General features: G+C 35.7%; 1 protein-coding gene across 1 annotated transcript; it reads right to left on the bottom strand.

The window, feature by feature from the left end:
- Positions 1-441: 441 nt before the first annotated feature.
- Positions 442-4,928, bottom strand: LOC111463989 (actin-7-like). The gene is made up of 5 exons (XM_023108030.1): positions 4,822-4,928; positions 3,495-3,574; positions 2,240-2,633; positions 904-1,517; positions 442-804 (listed from the first exon to the last, which is right to left on the bottom strand). Exons 2-5 carry the CDS (start codon positions 3,552-3,554, stop codon positions 739-741), a joined length of 1,134 nt encoding a protein of 377 aa, XP_022963798.1. The 5' UTR covers positions 3,555-3,574; positions 4,822-4,928; the 3' UTR covers positions 442-738.
- Between the last annotated feature and the right edge of the window lie 15,906 nt (positions 4,929-20,834).

Raw genomic sequence — 20,834 nt, 5'->3', positions numbered from 1 at the left:
ATTATGATTAGTACAGACGCGTATATTACAATGTTATAATATGATATTGTGTACACTACAATACCGTGCGCGTTCCTTTCCCTCTGTGGTACATCAACAGCATGAGTGTATGCTAGTCAAAGGCCAAGTTCAGGTGTACATATACGTGCTCACCTTGGGATCCATGTGTTCTCACATGGGCCGTGTGTAAAAAATTACTACCCATCCAATTATAGAAGTGAGACCAAAACCATATTATGATATTTTGTAAGATGATACGTCTCAAACATGATTGCATGTGATAATGAAGTTACTGGAATTTTTCTTAAAATACTCAAGTCACGTGCTACTCTTATTTTTTAGGTAAAGGTAAGATACATCTGCACGAATGACGTCACAGTGATGACCATGAGACCAAAACTAGGGTAGATGCATCCATGTTGTTTTTTCGTAACCCTTCGGTTCGATCAATGCAATACTTTACTTAAAAAACATAATACTTTTACAACAAACAATAGAAAGAATCCTTAAATAAAACTACAAAACACTCTAAAAATGATACAACTCATCACCTCAAAGCCAACAAAATATCACTCACAAACAAAAGTTGAACTATTCCAAATACTAATTTGGTATCAAAAACTACGTATAAATGTATTCTAAACTTACTTCAAAATCAAGAACTAACCAAACTTTACTTAACATATGACACAAGACTGAAGTAAACGAAGATCGTCGATTTAGTATACGAACTCTTCTTCAGAAGCATTTCCTGTGAACTATAGCCGGACCCGACTCGTCGTATTCAGCCTTCGTGATCCACATCTGCATCGTTCAGCGATAATCGAAATGGTTATATTCATAAAATTTGGTCAAGAATCCTAAAACGTTAGTAAATAACTCTATTTTGATTGCAAGAGATACCTGTTGGAAGGTACTGAGGGATGCTAGGATGGATCCTCCAATCCAAACACTGTACTTTCTTTCTGGAGGTGCGACGACCTTAATCTTCATGCTGCTCGGAGCGAGAGCGGTGATTTCTTTGCTCATACGATCGGCAATGCCGGGGAACATTGTCGTACCACCACTGAGTACGATGTTACCGTACAAGTCTTTCCTGATATCAACATCACACTTCATGATGGAGTTGTATGTGGTTTCGTGGATACCGGGTGATTCCATGCCGATCAGCGATGGCTGGAAAAGTACTTCCGGGCAACGGAATCTCTCGGCTCCTATTGTAATCACCTGCCCGTCTGGTAGTTCGTAGCTTTTTTCGATGGCTGAACTAGTCCTGGCTGTCTCAAGTTCTTGTTCGTAATCAAGAGCCACATATGCAAGCTTCTCCTTCACGTCACGGACAATTTCTCGCTCGGCTGTTGTCGTGAACATGTAACCTCTTTCGGTAAGGATTTTCATCAATGCATCCGTTAAATCACGACCAGCAAGGTCGAGACGTAGGATTGCATGAGGGAGCGAAAACCCCTCGTATATTGGCACTGTGTGGCTCACTCCATCACCAGAATCCAACACAATACCTGGCACAATTTTAAAAGTTCTGTGAGAAAATATAACAGTAAAAGTTTATGTAACTAAAATAGATATTGTCCCGGAACAGCCCCAGGCCACCGCTAGCAGATATTGTCTTTCCCTCTCGGGCTTCTCCTCAAAGTTTATAAAACGTGTCTGCTAGAGAGAGGCTTCCACACCCTTCCATGCTCTTAGAAAGGGTGTTTCGTTCTCCTCTCCAACCGATGCGGAATCTCACAATCACCCCCATCCGGGTCCTAGCTGGCACTCGTTCTCTTTTTCAATTGATGTGGGACCCCCTCAATCCACCCCCCTTCGGGTCCAGTGTCCTTGCTGGCACACAGCCTTGTGTCCACCCCCTTCAGGGCTCAGCCTCCTCTTTGGCACATCCCGATGTCTGGCTTTGATACCATTTGTAACCGCTCAAGCCCACCACTAGTAGATATTGTCTATTTTTGGGCTTTTCCTTTCGGGCTTCCCCTCAAGGTTTTTAAAAGACATCTGCTAGGGAGAGATTTCCACAACCGTATAAAGAATGTTTCATTCTTCTCTCCAACCGATGTGGGATCTCACAATAATGATTGGATCCCAATCACTTATTCTTAAAACCAAAGATGACTTCAATCATATAATTCAGATATCAGAAATTTGAATAAATTTAAATTTCAATCTCATTAAAAAATACGTTCGAATCAGTATACGAAGTATTGGCATTCGTATCCAAACGAACCTGTTGTTCGACCGCTAGCATAGAGAGATAAAACGGCCTGGATAGCAACATACATAGCAGGAACGTCGAAGGTTTCGAACATGATCTGCGTCATCTTCTCCCTGTTTGCCTTCGGGTTAAGTGGTGCTTCGGTAAGAAGTATCGGATGCTCTTCCGGAGCAACACGAAGCTCGTTGTAGAACGTGTGATGCCAAATCTTCTCCATGTCATCCCAGTTGCTTACAATGCCATGCTCAATTGGGTATTTCAATGTAAGAATACCCCTTTTGGATTGAGCTTCATCACCAACATAGGCATCCTTCTGGCCCATTCCGACCATCACACCGGTGTGACGTGGTCGCCCGACAATACTGGGAAACACAGCCCTCGGAGCATCATCGCCCGCAAATCCAGCCTGCAATGTTCAAGAAAGGTAGTAGAGATAGGCATTACCACAACAGCTCGACATATATATCACCAACACGAAAATTCATAGACAGTTTGAAGCAATTCTAAAATCGAAAGCTCAAATTCTTGGATTTGGAAAAAAAAAAAAGCTCGCTTTCGATTATGATTCATACCGGCTTAAGTTTTCAATTTCATGACTCGGTATATCTATGGTGAGATCCCACATCTGTTGGAGAGGGGAACGAAACATTCCTTATAAGGGTGTGGAAACCTCTCCATAGGAGACGCGTTTTAAAATCGTGAGGCTGACAGGATATGTAACGGGCCAAATCGGATAAATCTACCAAATGGGCTTGGATTGTTACAAATGATAGCAGAGCCCGACACCGGGTGGTGTGCTAGTGAGGACGCTAGGCCCTCAAGGGGGTAGATTGTGAGATCCCACATCGGTTGATAGGGGAACAAAGCATTTTTTATAAAGGTGTGGAAACCTCTCCCTCGTAGACGGGTTGACGGGATACGTAACAGGCCAAATCGGACAATATCTACTAACAATGGGTTTGGGCTATTACAAATGGTATCAGAGCCAGACACTGAGCGGTGTGCCAGCGAGGACGCTGGCCCCCAAGGAGGGTGAATTGTGAGATCCCACATCGGTTGGAGAGGAGAACAAATCATTCTTTATAAGGGTGTGGAAACTTCTCCCTAGTAGACGTGTTTAATATTATAACGTAGGATACTTATGTGAACTTGTGTTTTGAGCAGCAAATGTATCAAATTTGATATCAATTAAGAAAACTAAACTCGTAGCTAATTCATTACAACACTTTTAACAAAGCAACCAAAACAAATTCTGAAGAACACAAACCTTGACCATTCCAGTTCCATTATCACAGACAAGAGGTTGGATATCTTCACCGTCTGCCATCTTTCAAACTTCACCCAAAACTGATACAACATGAACCAAATATCACCATGAACAAAAAAAAAAAGAAAAGGCTACATGATCTAAGCTTTTGAAGAAAGAAACAGATTATGAATAATCAAAGCAGCTAATCTCACGATCAGATCAATCCCAATTCCACGGTTGCGGATTCTAAATATCGTGTTCAATAGAGAAATCGCAAAATCAAGCAAAGCCACCAATCGAATTAGATAAGGACACCATAGATGTAACAACTCAAGTCCACCGCTAGCAGATATTGTCGTCTTTGAGATTTTTCTTTTAGGCTTCCCCTCAATGTTTTTAAAACACGTTTGCTAGGAAGAGGTTTCCACACCCTTATAAAGAATGCTTCGTTCTCCTCCCAACGTCCTCGCTGGTACTCGTCCTCTTCTCTAATCTATGTGGGACCCCCCAATCCACCCCCATCAAGGTCTTGCTGGCACACCACCTCATGTCCATCCCCTTTGGGCTCAGCCTCCTCGCTGGCACATCGCTTGGTGTCTAACTCTAATACCATTTGTAACAACTCAAGCACACCGCTAGCAGAGATTGTCCTCCTTGAACTTTCCCTTTTGAGTTTCCCCCTCAAGGTTTTTAAAACGTGTTTGCTAGGGAAAGGTTTCCACACCCTTATAAAGAACATTTCATTCTCCTCTCCAACCGATGTAGAATTTCACAATCCACCCTTTTCAGGGCCCAGCGTCCTCGCTGACCCTCGTTCCATTCTCCAATCAATGTGGGACCCCACAATCCACCCTCTTCAAGGCCTTACTGACACACTGCCTCGTGTCTATCCCCTTTGAGGCTCAGCCTCCTCACTCACACTTCACTTGGTGTCTAGCTCTAATACCATTTGTAACAACACAAGCCCACCACAGGCAGATATTGCTCTCTTTGAGCTTTCTCTTTCAAGTTTCCTCTGGTAGGGAAAAGTTTCTACACCCTTATAAAGAATGTTTCGTTATCCTCGCCCATCGACATTGGATTTCACAAGAGAAATGATCATGATCATGCACAAATTGATAAAGAGATAGAACAAACAAAGCGCTAAAAAGAGGATCAGATTCGATTACGAAACAAATACCCAATAAAAATCATAAAATTCAATGATCAGAACGGCACATACACAAAGAGAAACAGAATTCCAGATGCAAAAGTAAAAGAAAACGATGAAGAGAAACAAGTAATCAAGAAAAAAACATAAACCCAGATGAAAAAACAGTAAAATCAAGCCATCAGAGACACGCACCTTGACTGCCAACACAGAAACAGAGCAAAGATTGAAGAAGAAGGCAGAGAGAGAGAGAGAAAAAGGGGTTTTGAGAAAATGGAAAATAGAAAAAAGGGGTAGAAGACAAAGGTTTATAAAGGAGAAAGAAAAGGAAAATGCAAATGCAAATGCAAATGAGACCCAAATACAACAAATCCCATTTATGCAGTTAAAGAGAAAATTCCAAATTGGAGTGAATTGAAGCAGCCGACCATGGCTTGGCTTCAAAAATATTCGAAGGCTTTGAGGACGTAAGAACAGAAAAGGGTAAAGAGAGAGAGAGAGAAAGAGTTGATATTACCACATCGGCATGGACGGCGCCACTTTTGCATGCCACCTGCCGCCCCTCCTGTCTACTCAGGTCTGAGTTGGCTTCTTTTTTTTTTTTAGTGATATACAAATTAACCTAACTTATTTCTTAGTTTAAATTTTATTTCAACTAATAAAATATTTAAAATTTTAAGAAATCATGTGTACTATGTTGACGTTAATGTTAAAGTATGTTAATAGATCAAATGCGTTTGTAGGTTAACTCTTTTCTAGTCGAGTAAATATGATCGAGAATAGGGTTGCAACTCAACCTAATTTCACCGTTTTTTCAAAAAATTAATGATGGATTGTGACTTGGAAATGTTTAAAGAACTGTTGAACCAAAATTTAAATAAAAATATTTTTACCCATTTATATATATGATATGAAATTTAATTTAGTAGAGAAATTAGTTGAATTCATTATTAATTTAAAAAAATGATTATACAATTCTATGCATTTATTTATTTAATTACATAATTATGCTTTATTATTTATTCTCTAACCGCTCTTTCAAAATTTTTAAAAATTTGAAAGAAACATTTAAATTCATTATAAAAAAAGTAGCGTATGAATTGGGTAAGGTAATTAAAAATCAAAATGATGTTGATATGGATATTATTTATTTATTATTATTATTATTATTTTGTAGGTAGGCGAGTTGCAAATTATCTAATTCAATCATTGTCGTAGTCCTACCTCAATAATTAAAAAAATGAATTAAAAATTTAAACATTTATTTATTAAAAGAAATATTATAGATTAATTAGACTCCACCAACCATTGATAACTTCTAGTTTTTGGTGTAAAATTTCATACAATTGAACTAAAAATACTACAAACTATTTTGTTACCCTTTGTTTTGAAATTAGGTCAAAATTAAAAATTTTAAAAATTAAAATATTAAGACAAAAAACACTTAAAAAAAAATTAATAGCAAATATTAAAATTTCATAATATAAAATGTTAAGAAAATATATTTTGACGAAATTATCAACTAGAGCAATTTAAATTTGGTTTGGTTTGGTTTGCAGGTTGACATTTTTTGTTAGGTCAACCCAACCCAACTCTACCCAAATTCTAATATTTGTATGAATATTTAATGTTTGTAGCTGGTTTTAGTGACGTGTTGCGACATGTAAATGATGGATATTTAAATTTTATGAAATTTTAGTTATTAATATAACATATATCATGGATAAATATGATTTTTGAAAAAATAATTTTAAAAAAACCCAACAACTCGACTCGAAAATAGAGGATTGAGTTGGATTGTAAAGTCTGTTTGTGTTGCTCAGGTCACCCATCTAACTAACGAAAAATTTCAAATGGGTCCAAAAGATTTTTTCAATTCGACAAAAATATAATCTTAGTATGGTTCTTTTCTTAAATATTATTAATTTTGTCACAAACATTACTATTTCTTCTAACAAAACGATCAAAATTGTAACAATATTATTTAAACCCAAAGTCCAAATGAATTTATAAGTCAAGAAGTTTGTTAAATTGAGGAATAAAAATTAAATCCTTCTAAAAAGAATTAAATAATTTAAGATATTTAATTCATCGGTATCCAACCTCGCGAATACTATGATTAATCAAGTCAAATTTCTTTAAAAGTTCTTGAATTTAAATTAATTCTTCAAAGGAAATACTTTTCTTTTCATTATTTAAATAATAATTATTTGAATGGAATATATATGATGGAAGATTAGGAAGATTCAAAGAACTTTATAATATATAAATGAAACGATCCAATCATAATCTAAATTCTAATTTTCAAATGAACTATCATTCATTCAAACACGTACCATAAACTTGTCAAATAAGAACCAAGCCACCAAAATGGACCTTGATTATCAATTGAAGTGACAACTTAAAAAGCTTATAATTTTATGAGACCATAGGTTAAAATACTTTATTTTAATATTTCATAATGCCTTATGCTTCGTCTATCTTAATGAATAAACAATATCAAATTACTAGTGGTCGAGCTGGGTACATCCATTTATTGGACCCATTTAATCTGTTTTTGGGATGGCTCAACATTGCTTACCTCAAAGCTCGATTTAAGTTAGTTTCTCTGGTTGTTTTAGAACGTATATTTTAAGAAAGTCGAATAAGTTAAGGGTCATAAAGTATGCTCAAATGAGAAATAACATTAATAGGATGTTTATGAATGTTCCTATGATAGTTGTGAGTGACTTGGAAGGTGGTTGAAGTACGTGAAGTACTTGAATAGTTTCAGATCAAGATTTTAGTGAAATACACTATGATCAAGGTAAGTGAAGTTACTCTCGGAAGCTATAAGCTAGGTTGAAGACTTGTGATATTATTTATGCATTGTGATGAGCATAATATGTATTATGAGCCTGAGATTTTAATAGAATAGTGATGTTGATTATGTATATATGTGATTCATGTCATGATATGGTGTATGATTGATATGAACCCAGAGTCATCAATCATACAATATACTTCAATGAAGATGTGAAGAAAATGTTGTTGAAATTCTCAAAAGATATTTTAATTCATGCCACATTGAAGAAGAATGAAGTTTCATTATTATAAATTTTTTATGGATTACAATATAGAGGTATTGTATTTCATTAATATATTTTCAGACTTTTTATTTACTAGAGGTATTGTATTTCATTAATATATTTTCAGACTTTTTATTTACTTTAAGTTACATTTATATAATGGTTAATTATGGTCCTAAAGTAGGAATGTTAAACTCTTGGAATGTCTATAGTTTCATTTTGAAGTATATAAAGCTTTGTATGATGTATTTGTAAGTAGACTTGGAAAATATAGTAAAAGAAGCATTTGTGCTTACTTCTGTCAAAATTTAGTGCAACTTATTGCTAGTTTGAATTAGTTATGGAATATATCTTAGATATTCGTAATTAGTTAATATTTGAAGAATATATTCATTATGAAATATATCTTAGATATTTGTAATCCGTTAATATTTTTTTCTTATGATTTGATTAGTAGTATATTTTATGTTATTCTCAAGATTTAATTAGTTTATATTTTCCTTATTTGTAGGTATTAGTTGGTAGCTCGTATCCTATTTAAACGTTGTTGTGAATATCAATGAAGATTGATCCCAATTCTATTTCTCATTCTTAACTCTATTTCCTTGAGTAATAATATTTTCAAATTTATTTATGCTATTCACACTTTTGAGTGGTAGATATTGTGTCAGTTGGTATCAGAGTCAAGTTGGTAACCAAGAGTTTGTTATTATTACTCAACCAGATGAACGATGGAAGTGCTTCTAGTTAAAATATCACAACTAGCCCAATAGGGTACAGCAGAACCATTGTATGAGTAATTATATTTATATTAAGAAAAAAAGATTTAAGAATTTTATGAATAAATTTAGGAAAATGATTTGAGAATTTCAGGAATAAATTTAGGAAAATGATTCAGATATTTTAGAAAAAACATTGACAAATTTTAGGTATAGATTGACTACCATCTAGTATAAATACCCCTACCCTACTTAATTCATCATCCCAAGAAATCTCTTCTCGATTGGTCTTAATAAAGTGTGCGAGTGTTTCTGAGTTATGTTCAACAATCTGGTATCAGAGCGAGATTAGTGTAAGTTGTCGATCTCTTGGAATTCTTAGTATGCTCTGTGGTTGTAGCTCTGTCTGATCTTCCACATCAGAAACGATTTCTTGAGATTATTAGTATGTGAGTTTCTTTTGTGTCGTGAGTAGTCTATGACTCTACAAGTCTTGTGTCGAAAGAGTTTGTTTGGTATTACTGAGGTATAGCCCACACAATGGGTGATTTCCAAATCGTTGGAGGAATCAAGAAACTCAATAACAACAACTACAACATGTGGGCAACATGCATGATATCCTATTTACAAGGACATGATCTTTAGGAGATCGTTGGCGGGTGTGAAACTACGCGCCAGAGGATGATTCTAATGACGCCTTGCGAAAATGGAGAATCAAAGCATGCAAAGTAATGTTTGCCTCGAAGAAAAGATGTTAGAGCATATTTGGGATGACAAGACACCGAAAGAAGCATGGACACGTTCAGGATGTTGTTCTAAAAGAAGAACGATACAAGGCTACAACTTCTAGAGAACGAGTTGTTGTCAATTTCACAATGTGACATGACGATTGCTCAGTACTTCCACAAGGTCAAGTCGATTTGTCGGGAGATTACTGAACTAGACCCGAAGTCCGCCATTGTAGAATCTCGAATGAAGAAGATTATAATCCACGGATTGCGACCAGAATATAGAAGCTTTATTATTGCTGTACAAGGATGGCCCACTCAACCATCACTTGTAGAGTTCGAAATTTTTTTAGCCAGCCAAGAAGCTATGGCTAAACAAATAGGAGGCATCACATTGAAGGGTGAAGAAGAAGCACTCTACACAAGTGAAAGCCGGAGCAATAATAGGTCGTCTACCAAATGTGGATACAATGGTGACAAAAGAATAATCATCGAGGAACTGTACAATCAGGGAGAGCTGAGAAGAACGATAACAATAACTCTCAAGGGAAGAGATTTGAAGGCATCTGCTACAATTGCGGGAAAAAGGGCCACGTGTCCAGAGATTGTTGGTCCAAGAAAAAAATATGTCGAAAGCAATGTGGCATCCTCCAACATGGAGATGGAGGAGGAATGGGATGCAGAGGAACTGTATGCCATAGAAGAAGATGAGCTAGCACTCATGGCGATGATAAGAAACCATATCAATTATGAGAATGATTGGATCATTGATTCATGATACTCAAACCACATGATTGATGATCAAAGTGATGCAATTGAAGAGGGCTGACCCTCAGAGAAAGAAGTATTACCAGACCTTGAGCAAATTGAAGAAATTTTTTTGACGGAAGAGCAAACTGAAGAGATTCTTCCATAGAAGACGGGGCAGCAAACTGTACACATTTGTTTAAGTGCTGATGTGCCTGAAGATTCAAGTGACACTAGTGTTGGTGAGCAAGAAGTGACTCAACCAAGCGAATCTAGTGAAAAACAAAGGGCACCTCAACAACTAAGACAGTTAGAAATAATCCAAAAGCCATGTCTAGAGTATGCCAATGCAACTATTGTAGAAGACAAAGTTAATAAGCCAGAGATATATGAGGATGTATCACAAAACTCGGTTTGGCAGAAAGCGATGGAGGAAGAAATTATAGCCCTAGAGCAAAATCAAATTTGGGAACTAGTGCCAAGATCAAGAAATATTAAATCTATCTTTTGCAAATGGATTTACAAAATAAAGTGTACCCCTGATGGATCAATCGTGAGATACAAAACTCAGACTGTAGATCCAGGATTCTCTCAAGAATATGGACTAGACTATGATGAAACGTTTTGTCCAGTGATGAAGATAACAGTCATACAAGTTCCTCCAGTACTTGCAGTAAATAAAGATTGAAAATTATGGCAGATGAATATGAAGTACATGCGAAGTCTGAAGAAGCTTCCTTTGGATGTGGCTCGACGGACCTTGAGATATGTCAAACAATATCACGATACTCGAAGGTCAAGTATCAGGTATGTGTTCAAGCTCAGTTCAAGAACAATCTTTTGGTGTAGGAAAAGACAAACAACAGTATCATTGTCTATTAGAGAAATAGAGTACAATGCAGCGACTGGAGCAGCTCAGGAAAGTACATTGTTGAAACTCTTGATGGAAGATTGACACCATAAAATTGACTATCCAATACCGCTTCATTGCGACAACCCATCTGCAATTTGCCTAGCAGAAAATTTGGTGTTTCATGCTAGAACAAAGTATGTGGAGGTACACTACCATTTCATTAGAGAAAAAGTCCTGAAGGAAGAAATCGAGATGCAACAGATCAAGACGGATGACCAAGTGGCAGACTTTTTTACAAAAGGGCTAAACACTGGCAAACATGAGAGTTTTCATTGTCAACTCAACATGGTGCAATGAATGAAAACGAGTGATTAAAATATCACCACTAACCCAATAAAGTTAAGTCCAACCATTGTATGAGTAATTATATTTATGTTAAGAAAATGATTTAGGGATTTTAGGAATAAATTTAGGAAAATGATTTAGGTATTTTAGGAAAAACGTTGAGAAATTTTAGGAATAGATTGACTACAATCGAGTATAAATACCCCTCCACCCTACTTAGTTTATCATCCCAAGAAATCTCAAGCAATACAAAGTAGTAGTATCTATAGAGTGTTTTGTAAATCTCTTATCGATTGGTCTTAACAAAGTGTATGAGTGTTTATCACAGAGAGTTGTGTTCAACACTTCTATGGGTATAGCTATGGAAAAGCTTGTTGGCAATAATTATAATTATTGGAAGTTATGTATGGAAGCTTATCTATTGGGGCAAGATTTGTGGGCTTTAATTGAAGGTGATGACACAGAAATTGCAGCAGAAACTCCACAGGATGCTAAATTACGTCGAAAATGAAAGATCAAATGTGAAAAAGCTTTATTTATCTTGCGAACTTTGATTAGCAAGGAATATATTGATCATGTTCGTGATTTAAAGTCACCAAATCAAGTGTGGGAAACACTTCAAAGTTATTCACTAAGAAAAATACAGCTCGATTGCAATTTCTAGATAATGAGCTAGTTGTGGTAACTGAAGGTAATTTTTTTGTTGAACAATATTTCTTGAAATTGAAAAATCTGTGTGAAATTTCAGAATTAGATGCTGAGGAGCCAGTGAGTGATGCTCGATTACGACATTATCTTATTCGTAGATTACGAAAAAACTTTTTGCCCTTTGTTTCCTCAATACAAGGATGGGCAAATCAGCCTACAGTTATTGAATTGGAGAATTTGTTTTCTAATCAAGAAGTTTTGATTAAACAAGTGACTAACAGCAACGAGCTTTCCCCAAAGTCAGAAGATGTGTTGTATGTCAAAGATCAGAAGTGAGGAGTTGTCAAAGATGCCATTTAAAGCTTGTTACAAGTGTGGAAAACCTGGCCATTTTAAACGAGATAGTCGGGTGAAAGTGGTGTGTCATCGTTGCGGAAAGCCAGGCCATATGAAGCCAAATTGCCGAATTAAAATACAGGAATCAGAAGCAAATGCTATACATGAAAGTAAAAATTCTTCAGATCCATTTTGGGAACATTGTTTAACTATTGAGGTTCTTGACTAGCCAACAAACTTGACTTCAGCTGTACATCAAGATGATGTCTCTAAAGATGCTCATGCCTTTATAGACTACAATGAAGAATGAATTGTGGATTCTGATTGTTCTCATCATGCAACTGGAAACGAAACTCTTCTATCAGATGTTCATCCACATTGTCAAAAGAAGAGTAAAGGGCCCAACAAAGTGGTTGAATTGGAATCACGACTTTCTCAACTCCAGGAGTTACTGAAGAAAACAAGTGACCAACTGAGCGCGTCTAAATTACACAAAAAGCAAGCCCAACAGGAAGTAGAAGAAGCAAAGAAACAACTATCAGACATGTTTGCAAAGCTTGAAGAATCCCAACAGTAGGTGCTTGAGCTCTCAACTTCTGAGGAAGATCATGTTCAAGAACTGCACAAACTTTCTCAAGATCGCGAACGAGCATAGGAGTCCGAACTTGAAGCTATCAGAAGCAGCATGCAATGGATGTTGCTGCATTGGTCTCCGCAATGAATGAAGCTTAGAGGCTCAAGGTCCAGTTGAACATGGTGTCTGAATCCGACCAAACCCTTGGTTACCAATTTAGCTCTGATACCAATTGAAGAAATGCATCCTATAACGAAAGAAGAAGATTTGAATGATGGGAGTGTTTTACTCAAGGACGTTTATCATGTTCTTGGTTTGAAGAAAAACCTTGCTTTTGTATCACAAATAATAGATTTAGAAAGGTATGTTCTTTTTTGTCCTAAAGATGTTCAAATACTTTCTAATGTGAAACATGTTGCTGCTGAAATCCTTTTCTGTGGAAAAAGAAAAGAATCTTTGTATGTTTTATCAACTAATGATGAATATATCAAGAAAGTTGGTCATAATGCAAGCTCAACTCTTTGGCATGCTTGTTTGAGTCATGTGAATTTTCATTTGTTGCAGAAAATATCCACAAAACAACTTCTTGATGGTGTCCCTGTCTTTAAAGATATTCAGCATGATGAGATTTGTCCAGGCTACCAATATGGCAAGTCTCATCGTCTTCCTTTCACAAGCTCAAAGAGTAAAGCTTCAACAGTATTGGAATTAATTCATTCTGATCTTCTGGGACCAACGCGAACAGTAAGCTATACTGGCCTTCATTACGTGATGGTGTTTGTGGATGATTTCTCTCGCTTCAGTTGGGAATACTTCTTAGAACAAAAAAGTGAAGCTTTTTTAAAGTTTTTTCAGTTTAAGCATGTTGTAGAAAAAGAATTTGAATTGAAAATCAAATGCTTGCACACTAATAATGGAGGGAAATTTCTTTCAAATGATTTTATCGAATACTGTAAGGAGCATGGGATTCAGTGTCAACTAACTTGTCCAGAAACCCCACAACAAAATGGGGTGGCTGAGCGCAAATTAGCTCATCTTACATCAGTTTGCTTGTCTTGGCTGCATGCAAGGAGTCTTCCAAGAGAGTTATGGACATCAACTTTTCAAACAGCTTTCCTTGTTGTAAATCGGCTGCCTCCATGGCTAGGGACAGAATCATCACCATTCAAGCTGATTTATCATCGTAAACCCAATGTGAGTTATTTTCGCATTTTTGAGTCTATTCGTTATGTTCATGTATTGAAACAGAATCGAACTAAACTTGACTCAAAGGCTAAGAAATGCATTTTTGTTGGCTATGATACTCATAGAAAGGGTTGGAGGTGTATGGATTTGGAAACAAAGAAGGTTATTGTGTCTCATGATGTGGTGTTTGATGAACTTTCAAGTTACAAAGATGATGCAGATGGCAGCAAAAGTACAACTAGTGTTGCACTCTCTCCCGATGATTCTACCTTAAGGAGAAAAGATTTTTCAATTGCGACAGGCATTCAAGCTGAAGAGAATACATAAGCCACTACAAATATTGAAGTTGCCACAAGAAAAAATCTTCAAAGACAGAAAAAGTTACCAGGTCATTTGTTTTATTTTATAGTTGACATTAATCAATTTTTTGTTTTATCTTTTTTTTATGGGAGATATAAGTGAAAATGAGTCGAAATTGTACAGTGAAGCTATAGGAATTTCATAATGGGAAAATGCAATGATGGAAGAAAGTTCAACACTTCAAAAAAAATGACACCTGGGAGCTTGTACCAAAGCCTCGTGATGTCGTTTTAATTACTTGTAAGTGGGTTTACAAGTTGAAAAATAAAGCTGATAGTAGAATTCATAGACACAAAGCTCGTCTTGTTGCTCGTGGGTTCTCTCAGCAATATGGTCGAGACTATGATGAGACTTAAAGTCCGGTCGCAAGGATGGTAACATTACGGACAATCATCTCTTTAGCTGCTAGTAAAGGCTAGAAATTATGGCAGCTTGATGTGAAAAATGTTTTCCTTCACGGAGAGTTGGATCGTGATATTTTTATGGAGCAGCCGCAAGGATTTACCTCTAAGGAATATCCTGATTATGTATGCAGACTTAAGAAGGCATTGTATGGACTTAAGCAAGCACCTCGTGCTTGGTTTGGTAAGATTGCTCAATATCTTAATTTTTGTGGTTTTAAGTCTTCATGTGCTGATCCGAGCTTACTTGTTAAGAAGACAACAACTATATGCACCTTGCTCTTACTTTATATTGATGACAGGATTATTACTGGCGATGATATTGTTGAAATCAGTAGTCTCCGAGATGCCTTGTCTATTTGTTTTGAAATGAAAAGATTAGGTGAAGCTATTGTTTTCTGGGTTTGGAAATTAAGAAATGTGATGGTTATTTTCTCTCTAAAAAAGGATATGCATCGAGTTTATTGCAGCAGTTTCGTATAGAGAATTCAAGAGAAAAAACTACTCCTATGTAACCAAATCTCAAATTAGCTAGAAATGAATGGAAGTCATTAGTAGATGCTACATTCTTTCGTCAACTTGTTAGTAGTTTATTCTATTTAACTATTACAAGGCCAGACGTTGCTTTTTCAGTAGGAGTTGTGTCTCAATTTATGGATCAACCACATGAGACTCATTTAACTGCAGTAAAAAGGATTCTTTGTTACATCAAGGGCACTCTAAATTATGAATTAATGTATGAGAAATTAAAGTCATTTTTCTTGAGTAGTTTTATGGATGTTGATTGGGCTGGTAACGTGAACGACAGACACTCCACAACAGGATTTTGTTTTACAGCAGGCTCTACTACAATTTCACGGTGCAGCAAAAAGCAAAGCACAGTTGCTTTGTCAAGTTGTGAAGTAGAATATGTAGCTGCTACATTGGCTACTCAAGAATGTTTGTGGCTCAGGAGACTTATTTAAGAAATGGTTACTCCCAATTAGCCAATTCAAATTAATTGTGATAATGAAAGTGTAATAAAACTTGCTGGAAATTCGGTGTTTCATGCTCATTCGAAACATATTCAAACTCATTATCATTTTGTTTGAGAGAAAGTGTTATCATAGGATGTTGAATTGCAGAAAATACATATTAATGAGCAAGTTGCAGACATATTTACTAAGGCACTTGCCAAAGTGAAGTTTGAAATTTTTCGTAAGGTTCTCGGAGTTATTAAGAAATAAGCTTACACTAAGGGAGGTTCTCAGAATTTAGTGCAACTTATTGCTAGTTTGAATTAGTTATGGAATATATATATATATATATATATATATATATATATATATATATATATATATATATATATATATTTGTAATCTGTTAATATTTGGAGAATATATTAGTTATGGAATATATTAGCTGGTAGTTTGTATCCTATTTAAACGTTGTGAATATCAATGAAGATTGAACCTTCGATCCCAATTCTATTTCTCATTTTTAACTTTTATATTGTTTCCTTGAGTAATAATATTTTCAGATTTATTCACACTTTTAAATGGTAGATATTGTGTCATCTTCCGCGGATGACTAAGTTTCTTTGCAATTCTATGTAGTTTAGGTTGCATGTAGAATCATTTAAGCTCGACATGATCAATCTTGCTTGTGGAGTGATTCGAATCTCAAACAAGTGTTCTTGCATTGAGATATTTGATCAACAATGATCATTCAAGCTAGACATGATCGATCTTGCTTGTGGAGTGATTCGAATCTCAAACAATGTTCTTGCCTTAAGATATTCGATCAACAAGGTAATCCAAATCTTACTCCCCTTGTAGTAATTTCATATCATTTGGTATCCAAGCTCAGGTTCAAGATCGGATATATGTTTCCTTTACATTTTTTTCTCAATATGATTTTTTATTTATTTTTATCTTTTTAGTTATTAATCACCGAGAGTTTAAAATTCAATCTTTGCTCTATTTAAAATTTTGAGAGGTGAGAATGAGAGCTTCACCTGTGTAAATGAGTGCAAACAGAGTGGCCTAAAATTCCTTGTGAATATACATGTGAGAGAGTGTTGTGAGGTTTTTTGTATTTTAACTTATTTTTGCAGCAAAGTTTCACAAATAGATTCGAGGACAAATCCTCTTTAAGAAGTGGAGAATGATATGAACTAAAAAACATCATTCATACAATATATTTCAATGAAGATGTGAAAAAAAAAATGGGGTTGAAATTATCAAAAATATTTCAATTCATGCCATGTTGAATAAGATTGAAGTTTCATGTTATAAATTTTGGGTAGATTACAATTTAGAGTAATTTAGAGTTATTGTATTTCATTAATATATTTTAAGACTTTTTATTTACTTAATTAATGATTAATTATGGTCCTAAAGTACGAATGTTATTGAAATCCCATAGTTTTGTTGGGTTTTATGTCCTAAAACTCATAGTTTATAAACAAAAACATATTCTATTTTCAATAAAGTTATCATTGATGTTTATTCAGTAAAAATCGTTATTAGATAAAGTGAATTTTACGATCATTAATCTAAATTCAATAAACTAAGAATACTCTGGCTATAGCATGATTACTTGAACTATGTGTAGAGACATAAGAGTGGATCAAGTTCAAGTATATAGTCAAAATGGTCTATAGTACAGGGATAAGGCCGAGTACCTTATCCTGGGAACACTATGGATGCGGCTCACTTTTGTATATGATATAAACAATGTGATCACTAAATTGTACATGTGGAGACATGTGAGTGGGGGCATCCTATGCAATGAGTATTGCATAAGATCAAACCATAAAGAAAATCACTCTCACTTTATAATGTTGTTTACTGTTGAGACTGATTTTTTCACTTGATGACCTAGGTAACTCGACCTTAATCCTGAGCTAACTATAAACTCCTGTTTATTCAGAAATATCCTTAGATTTGCATGGTGAGAGTGGCCCGAGTTCGCCAACTCAATAAGCCTCCCATTTCAAGGGTAAGACTAGGTGAATAGCTGGGGACATAGGGTGCAAGATAAAATTCACTCCTACCCGCTTTTAGGGATAGTAGAGAGGTTGTTCCCTTAAGTACTGACTCTAGATCTTGAACAAGGAGCCTCACCCTCTCATTAGCCCGAGAGGGATTCGGTTTAGTGGTTGGACCACAAACCAATTGTTCATTAGAGTATCAGTGGGACTTAAGGAACAGGAAGTAACTCTAGGGGTAAAAATGATAAATTGACCCAGCTCTAGTTACAAACAACATGTGAAGGATCGACATACTAATCATGGTTATATCAAATGGACAGAAATATATCTATAGTCAAGAGAGTGCAATTACTAGGCTATAATGGAGTGTCCTAATAATTAACGAATGTTGGTTAAAAGGTTAATGAGTTTAGCCGGTTAATCTCGGATTGTTGGAGCCCATGATCTATAGGTCCATTAGATCCCCCTACTAGCTCATATCAGACTAAACCTTAGAACAGTGTGACGAATGAGTTTGAAGTGTTCGAACTCAAATTAGGGAATATGCGCTAAATATATATGATATATTTAACCGCATTTTGATTTAATTACTAATTAAGCAAAAGGAGAGAATTGAAGACATTTAAATAAGATTTAAATATTTTAATTATGAATAGAAATTCATATTCAATATGTGCGGAAATTGATTGGGATTGACATTTGATTTAATATTAAATATGAATTAAATTGTTTAATTAATCATTTAATATTATTTTGATTTGAAATTAATTATTTAAATTAATTGTTGAATTAAAATAGAGAAAGTGAAAATGTTGACTTCCGAAAAATCCATGTTTGAGTTAGTCAATATATATGGTTTAACAAACTTGAGTAGAATTTTGAGTGTCAAAATTTGGTAATCTCATATTTGCATGTTTATAGGGTGACCAAGTTACATGGAAAGTATTCTTGAAAATTTTTGAGAAATTCTCTTAAAACTCTCTCTTTAGATATACTAAATTCTTTTCAAATTTAGTCACTCACTCGATTCCACAATCCCGTTCTAAGGCCGGAGAATAGTAGGGAAGACACTAATGGTGGTTCGAAATTGGTTCGTGAGGAAAAAGGAATTTAAAGTACAAAATGTTAGTATTCAAACTCACTCAATTTTAATGCTTTTGAACATGCTAGCTAATTTATTATAATTGATATACTTAGAGTGCCTAAGATCCAAATTGCTTTCACATGTGTTATATTAACATCATCAAATTTCATTTTGAGGCTATATAAAGCGATGTATGTTGTATTTGTAAGACGCCTTGAAAAATACAGTAAAAGAAGCATTTGTGCTTTCCTTTAGCCAATGACTAAGTTTCTTTGCAATTCTATGTAATTTAGGTTGCACGTAGAATCATTCAAGCTCGACATGACCAATCTTGCTTGTGGAGTGATTCGAATATCAAACAAACGTTTTTGCCTTGAGATATTTGATCAATAAGAATCATTCCAGCTAGACATGACCGATCTTGCTTGTGGAGTGATTCGAATCTCAAACAAATGTTTTTGTCTTAAATATTCGATCAACAAATTAATCTTGATCTTACTCTCCTTGTAGTGATTTCTATATCAATGATGTTGGTCATACTGTTGGGAATGTTGGTCATGGAAAAAATGATAACATTACATGAATAGTCATAACGGCATATCATGAGTTGGATTATACATTCCTGTTTTATGGACCTCATGTACGTGTGTATTCACGAGCAATGATCACGTAAGTTGGGCATAGTTCAAGGAGGCCATTTAGAAGAAGTACTACCCTATCGTCATCCGACACATGATATAGTCATAATTCATGAAGCTTCAATAGGGAGATCGACCAGTGGAGGTTTCTAAGCAAGAGTTCACGAGACTGTAAAGGTTCGCCTCAGAACTTGTTGACACGAAGACCAAGAAAGCTAAGAGATTTATCACGAGCCTAGATGAGTCTTGTCACCACTAGTCTATGCTATTGCAATGAGAATTGTGAACTCATGAGAGAAAACATGCTAGACATACAAGGGACGTTCGTTGCACTTGGTTTTTATGCCGGCCAGAAGAAGAGCTACCTCGATGAGAAATTCTAATTTGTGTGTTTTTTATTCAGCCAAAATTGGTGTCTTTCCTATTCCAATAATTCCAATAAATTGTAGAGCTCGAGTATGATATTTTTCATGAAGATCTTAAAGAGAAGTAACCATAGAAAAACCCTCCATTTCTCCATAGAACAATCTCACTCTTGCCGCTCAGTTTTGTTCTTGAAAGACCCATTTTAAAGGAAGTCAACTGAGACACTCGTCATTATTATGACACACGCATGTGCACAGGGTAGCTTGCTTAAGCTACAAGGCTTAGGGGTGGTAGAGAGCTAACACCACGCCTCCCTCTAAGGTACATTTTGAGGCATTTTCAATCCTTCTTGAATAGACGTCATTTTGGCGAACGATCATACAGTGTTGTGGAGTGTTTCTCCAATGTTCGATTGACACCAAATTTGACAAGCATTCATACTTCATATGGATGGACTTAACTCCAAAATTGCATGCCCAAATTCCTTTTAGAACCCCTATCAAGGTTAAGGCCTAGGGCCCTACCCAACCCTTCAACAAGTCAATCTTTGACACTCTGTCTACTCATGGTCCTATCTTGCTTATATCTCGTCTTCTCTTCAATGCCCCACTCGGTGTGATGTGTTAAATAATACACCATCCTCCTTAGTCGCATCATGACACTCGTCTAGACTTTCGCATATTCGGATGGACGCCACTTGAAAGTCACCATTTTGCTTGTTGCAACGTGAGAGTCACAATCTACTCTCTTCCTAATATAGTAATTTAGAATCGGATGTGAGTTTGGATAATGAGGTACCTAGCAATATGAGTATCATGGTAATCTCAGGGTTCCGAACAATACCAACCAACTTAATCCAAAAACTTCATGGCTCAATTTACCATCCAAACAATTGAGTTGAACCCGATAAATGGGCCTTGAGAATAGTGGACCTTGGGCCTATAAATGGGCTTTTGTGAATGTACAATAGAAGCCCATTTCTCATACTCTCAGCCCAAAAGAACCATCTCAAATCATTTCATGGATGTCTATTTATTATTTTATTATTATTATTAGAATTAGAATTAAATTGAGTGTGTGTTTTTTTTATAGACCTTTTGGAATTGTAAGCTAAAAGGGAAACAACAATGGGGAACATGCATGTGTGGGCTAAAAGCAAAGGCTAATTAAAAAATTAAAAGA

This window comes from Cucurbita moschata, unplaced genomic scaffold, assembly GCF_002738365.1.
Source record: "Cucurbita moschata cultivar Rifu unplaced genomic scaffold, Cmos_1.0 Cmo_Scf00029, whole genome shotgun sequence".
Classification (NCBI taxonomy): domain Eukaryota; kingdom Viridiplantae; phylum Streptophyta; class Magnoliopsida; order Cucurbitales; family Cucurbitaceae; genus Cucurbita; species Cucurbita moschata.
Note: the sequence above shows the minus strand (reverse complement) of the source record. Positions and strands in the feature narration are given on the sequence as shown.

Bases quoted from the DNA above. Each gene is read 5' to 3' on its own strand.
- LOC111463989 (XM_023108030.1), bottom strand. From the start codon at position 3,554: ATGGCAGACGGTGAAGATATCCAACCTCTTGTCTGTGATAATGGAACT. The intron at 1,518-2,239 runs GTTCGTTTGGAT...AAATTGTGCCAG, and splicing joins TGCTAGCGGTCGAACAACAG to GTATTGTGTTGGATTCTGGT. The intron at 805-903 runs GTATCTCTTGCA...TGAACGATGCAG, and splicing joins CCCTCAGTACCTTCCAACAG to ATGTGGATCACGAAGGCTGA.